Source organism: Carassius carassius, chromosome 47 (genome assembly GCF_963082965.1).
Source record: "Carassius carassius chromosome 47, fCarCar2.1, whole genome shotgun sequence".
Lineage (NCBI taxonomy): Eukaryota > Metazoa > Chordata > Actinopteri > Cypriniformes > Cyprinidae > Carassius > Carassius carassius.
The window spans coordinates 2,774,001-2,780,000 of record NC_081801.1 but is presented as its reverse complement, the minus strand read 5'-3'; the positions used below and the strand labels follow the sequence as shown (position 1 = coordinate 2,780,000).

At 36.8% G+C, this 6,000-nt stretch overlaps 1 protein-coding gene across 1 annotated transcript in view; it reads right to left on the bottom strand.

Moving 5' to 3' along the window:
* LOC132130576 (collagen alpha-1(XXVII) chain A-like) overlaps positions 1-6,000 on the bottom strand; it is a 73,366-nt gene that overhangs the window by 29,452 nt on the left and 37,914 nt on the right. Inside the window, exons 9-12 of the mRNA XM_059542321.1 lie at positions 5,461-5,514; positions 4,548-4,592; positions 1,267-1,320; positions 171-215 (exon numbers count right to left, since the gene is read on the bottom strand). Of these exons, the coding sequence (XP_059398304.1) occupies positions 171-215; positions 1,267-1,320; positions 4,548-4,592; positions 5,461-5,514 (198 nt within the window). The remainder of the gene's footprint in view (positions 1-170; positions 216-1,266; positions 1,321-4,547; positions 4,593-5,460; positions 5,515-6,000) is intronic.

The following is a 6,000-nucleotide window of genomic DNA, read 5'->3' as shown; positions in this document are numbered from 1 at the left end:
TATTATGCCAGATGCTTTAATGGCCTCATATTGAGAAACTACATGAATGTTTGTATTTTTTATTACACTGCAGGACCATGCAATACATTCAAATGAATACATTACATTTCATACACATGCTTTAAAAAATCACATCTGTATCTATAAAGTATGTTGAGACTAAACTTTACCGGCCTACCCATCTTGCCCCTCTTCCCCGGTGGACCAGGACTACCCTGAAAAAGACAGAGAGACAGAGAAAGAGACAGACACTAAATAAATGCTAATAATAATTAAAAGTCTTATACCATTAGAAAGAAGCAATGTTTCTCTCTCTCTTTGTGTTTGTGTGTGTGTGTGTTCACACTCTGCTATCATATGACTCATCCAAACACCCTCAGCTGAATGCCAGAACCAGCTGGAAGTAGTTTCCACTTTTATAGCACACACACACACACACACACACACACACATTTTAATGATGGGATCTACTGTCATACATCTACCAGTAGTGGGCAGCACTTGATTTAAAAATCTACCACTAATCTATTTCCATACTAATAACCTCAAAACTAGAACAGGAATAGTTAACTAGATTTGTTTTTTCTTCAGGAAACACACTGTGTTTGTAAGAACAATAAGGTATCAGCATTTACCTATACACTATATACAATGCTGGGTAGAGTACTTACATTACATTACATTACAATTAGTCAATGATATGCAAGTGCTATAACAAGTCTCAGTTAGCTTAACGCATTACACATAGCAAGGTTTTTGATTATTTGTTTTTAATTATATAATAATTGAAAAGAATAGAGCATGATCGTGTTAGAGGCCTTTTTTTTGTTTTTGACACAGCAGTAGTCACGGTGCTATTAAAAGCGAAATATTTTCAAGGCATATTTGATCTAATCAAATTCAGTATGCAAATATTACACTGACATCATTGCTGTTATTTATATTTTGAAAGCTGAACATTCTATGTTTTCAAAACTTCTGATCTTTACGCAAGTTGATTAAATGGAGTCTGAATTATTTGCATATTTTTAGTAATTATTGATTGGTGTTTAGTACACTTTGAATAGGAAGTCATATTTTATGGTTCATCGTGTCGATGATGTGACAGCATTAATAAGGTATTATCTGTGGGAATTTTAACGCAATCATGTGAAGTACTTTAGCGGAATTACACAACAGCCATTTGCCGGAACACATTCACCCACTGATGAGTCTGTTATGATCACATGACTGCTGAGAAATGAGTCATAACATGAACAGACTCACTCTTTCACCATCAGCTCCAGGTAAACCAAAGAGTCCAGGGATTCCAATAAAACCCTATGAAGAAACAGAAACAGAGGGAAGCTAAATATTGATGCATGTAGCAGAAGAAAATAGGAAAGAAAAATCACAAATCACACTTTTTTTAATAATACTGGTGTTCAGGATACTTGACATGATGTGGTTACTGGGGTGTTTTGAGTCGTTGTTAAGCTGTTCTGGGTTGTTGCTATATTGTGGCTAGGGTGTTCTAGATGGTTACTAAGGTGTTTAAGTAGTTGCTAGGACATTTAAAGTGTTTGCTAAGGTGTTCTAGATAGTTCCTGTACTGTTGCTAAGTCACTGAGTCATTGCTAGGCTGTTCTGAGTTGTTGCTATATTGTTGCTAAGGAGTTCTAGATTATTTAAAGTGTTTTAGTATTTGCTAAGCGATTTCTTGGGCATTCTAAGTTGTTGCTAAAGAGTTCTGGGTAGCTGCTACATGGTAAATGGTTGCTTAATTGTTCTAAGTGGTTGCTAGAGTGTTCTATGTGGTTGCTAAGGTGTTCTGGGTAGCTTCTACTTTGTATATAGTTGCTAAGGTGTTCCAAGTGGTTGCTAGGGTGTTCTATGTGTTTGTTAAGCTGTTCTGGGTAGCTTCTACTATGTATATAGCTGCTAAGGTGTTCTAAGTGGTTACTAGGCTGTTGTACATGGTTGCTAGGGTGTTCTGGGTAGCTTCTACTATGTATATAGTCGCTAAGGTGTTCTAAGTGGTTGCTAAGGTGTTCTGGGTAGCTTCTACTATGTATGTAGTTCCTAAGGTGTTCTATGTGGTTGCTAAGGTGTTCTGGGTAGCTTCTACTATGTATATAGTTGCTAAGGTGGTCTAAGTGGTTGCTAGGGTGTTCTACGTGGTTGCTAAGGTGTTCTGGGCAGCTTCTACTATGCATATAGTTGCTAAGGTGTTCTGAGTGGTTGCTAAGTGGTTTCTAGCTGGTTGCTAAGGTGTTCTGGGTAGCTTCTACTATTTATATAGTTGCTAAGGTGTTCTATATGGTTACAAAGGTGTTCTGGGTAGCTTCTATTATGTATATAGTTGCTAAGGTGTTCTAAGTGGTTACTAGGGTGTTCTACATGGTTGCTAAGGTGTTCTGGGTAGCTTCTACTATGTATATAGTTGCTAAGGTGTTCTAAGTGATTGCTAGGGTGTTCTAGGTGGTTGCTAAGGTGTTCTGGGTTGCTTCTAACATGTATATAGTTGCTAAGGTGTTCCAAGTGGTTGCTAGGGTGTTCTAGGTGGTTGCTAAGGTGTTCTGGGTAGCTTCTACTATGTATGTAGTTCCTAAGGTGTTCTATGTGGTTGCTAAGGTGTTTTGGGTAGCTTCTACTATGTATATAGTTGCTAAGGTGTTCTAAGTGGTTGATAGGGTGTTCTATGTGGTTGCTAAGGTGTTCTGGGCAGCTTCTACTATGCATATAGTTGCTAAGGTGTTCTAAGTGGTTGCTAGGGTTTTCTAGGTGGTTGCAAAAGTGTTCTGGGTAGCATCTACTATGTATATAGTTGCTAAGGTGTTCCAAGTGGTTGCTAGGGTGTTCTATGTGGTTGCTAAGCTGTTCTGGGTAGCTTCTACTATGTATATAGTCGCTAAGGTGTTCTAAGTGTTTGCTAGGGTGTTCTAGTTGGTTGCTAAGGTGTTCTGGGTAGCTTCTACTATGTATATAGTTGCTAAGGTGTTCTATATGGTTACAAAGGTGTTCTGGGTAGTGTCTACTATGTATATAGTTGCTAAGGTGTTCCAAGTGGTTGCTAGGGTGTTCTACGTGGTTGCTAAGGTGTTCTAAGTGATTGATTATTATGCTATCCACATTCATTTCATAGATCTGTATTTTTCATACATCAACAGTTTAAGGAGAAACATCTGAGACAAGTTCATATTTACATCTCCTGAATAAGAAAACGAATCATATTTTAACTTGAACTTTAATCTTATATAATCCCTGGCAATCCAATGGCAGACGTCCACCATATGAACTGTTCACACGGACGGACAGAGTAATGGAGAGATCACTGATGGATGAACGGATGGATGTCTTCGTGTTGATGCAGGCCATGAAGTAGGTGTATATGCCCATGGACTGCATGGTGCTGGCCTCCACAATGTAGTCCAAGGGCACATACGCTCACTTCAGGGAACGAATGATGACAACATGCACAAACAAAGGGTACAACAATAACACTCCCACACACATCCAGTAAAAATTCCATGCAAGGTGCTTTTGCGTGCCGACATAAGTGTTGTCAAATTTTTTTATTTCTTATGAAAATACCTAAAATGGATTGAAGAACACAGATAAACCATATATTGTCACAGTTGTATGTTTCTTGTCTTCATGTGTGCTCAGTTAAAGCATTTCTATATTCTTTTTGTTCAGTCCATATTAAAGATTTTGTGGAATGTCATAAATTATATTACTTTTGTGAGGCATATTTGGAGTTTCTGCACAAGGGTGCCCTCCAGTTAAACATACATTTCCAAACTGTATATCAGTGGTAATGTTCATTTAGAACGGGGAAAAAAGAACTGGGGTGAATCAATAAATTATGAATAGTTTATTGCAACTGTGTAATTAATCTTCTAATCCATAAAGAAGTGAATGTAATCTGACTAAGAGCATTTTAAAATGTAATATAATCTAACTTTAAGTACTTTATATTTGGAATCTGATTATGTAATCCAGATGGCACGTAATCAGTTACACAGCACTGATTGGAAGACATGTGTCCATGTGAATATGTGGTGAATAAAAACAGCAGGTCCTCAGTCTGATTTCTAATTGTATAAGAGGAAATACCAGCCAATGGGGGCGGAGCCTATCCTGATAAAGCGCTTTTAATACAGCTTGACTACAAACACAACAGCTAAAGCGTGTGTGTGAGTACGCTATATAAAGTGGCACATTGAGAATAAAATATAAATTGTTTCTGAATACATTAAATAGACGACAGGGCAATATAAATGAAGGTGGCTGTCAATGTGAACATGTTAATGTGACAGTAGGAGTCTAAAAACACATAAATGCACACTTATGGCTCGAGCAGCTGTCAGCAGCAAATTTGTCACGCTTGTTTCTCTGTTGACTCAAAAAAAGGAGAATCCAGGGGAACGAAAGAAAAGAGAAGCTTTGTAAAAGATCAATGCAAATAGCCTGGTAACTATAGGCCCACTCAGACAGCTCAAATGTCACAATAACAGCTTTGTAAGTTGCAATCACACATCAAACGGGAAAAGACGTGTACACACCCGAGCCCCTTTTGGCCCAACAGGCCCTATTGGACCAGGTAAGCCCTGGAAGAGAAGAAAAAGAGAGAGAGGCTTCAATAACAGGCTTAAGATTTAATTAACACTCATCATTTAACAGACAAAATGGAATCAAAATGAATAGCTTGTTTCTTTTAGTAAGTATCCAAACTTGTGTGCCCACAACAAAAAGAACCATGATGAACTTATAATGGTCTTATCATAGACTTCATTTATTAAACAGTTTTATATAGTTTTATGTTATATATTTTCTTCATGCAGAAAATAGAAATGGGTAAATGTTTGACAAATGAGCTTTTTCTTGATTTGGTTGGATCATAAAAAGGACAAATGGGTTTATTCGCAATGATGACTAAATAAATAACATTATGCGAAATATTGATTTGACTTCTTGAATGGTTTTATAATGTGAGAAGAAAAAGACAGTTAAGTGATATTTTACCACAGAATGCATTTACTGACCAATCAGACTTAAGTAATCCACAGAATCGTTTTATATGTTTCGGTACAAACAACTTCAATGAGCTCAAGATGTGTTAAAAACCAAAGGCTTGTGGTTCTGGATGCATATTTCAAAAGGATGGAGATTTATTCTGATTAAATCCAATACTCCATCAATGAAAACAACACAAGCATATCAAAACATCCCCAAAATATGAGCAAATACATCCTTTCCAATAACTGCATGCTGTAATTTTAAATCGCAGGGGCCCACAGCTATACTGAACAAAACCCAATATCGATGCCAGGGCAACATACTGCTAAATGAATTGCATATTTTCCACAAGCAGTCAATGAAAAACAAGGCAAAACACACTCAAACGAACGAAAGAACAAATGCACACACACACACACATACACACCACACTCCACAGCAGACGAAGATCTACTGCACCTGCCTGCCAGGATAGCCTTTGGCTCCAGCTTCTCCATCAGGACCTGGTTCGCCCTGTAAAACGAGACAAAGAGAAATGTTGATTCTCCTAATTAATATTAAGGTACATGGATATATTTTAAAAACCACAAAAAGTGTCTGAAATATGTTAAATGCATGAATGTCACTATACTATATGTGGAGCAAAACACCAAACGATGGTTTCATTTTAAAGAAAAAATACAAACAAGATAAATGTATTTATTTTTGGGGGGTTTGAAATGATAAATTAATAGATTTACTGTTGAAATTGAAGACAGTATTGTGACAGTATTTATTTAATGTGTTAATGTGATGTATCGAGCTGATTCAAAGACATTAAGAAAAAATTATTAAGAAAAGTGACGTTAGATGCAGTTTCGAGTTGACAGTTTGAACTAATGCAATGATATTCATTTATACATAAGTGTGGCTTAAGTATATATAATATTAAAGGGATAGTTAACCCAAAAAATTAAATTTAATTTATCTGCTTACACCCAGGGCATCCAAGATGTAGGT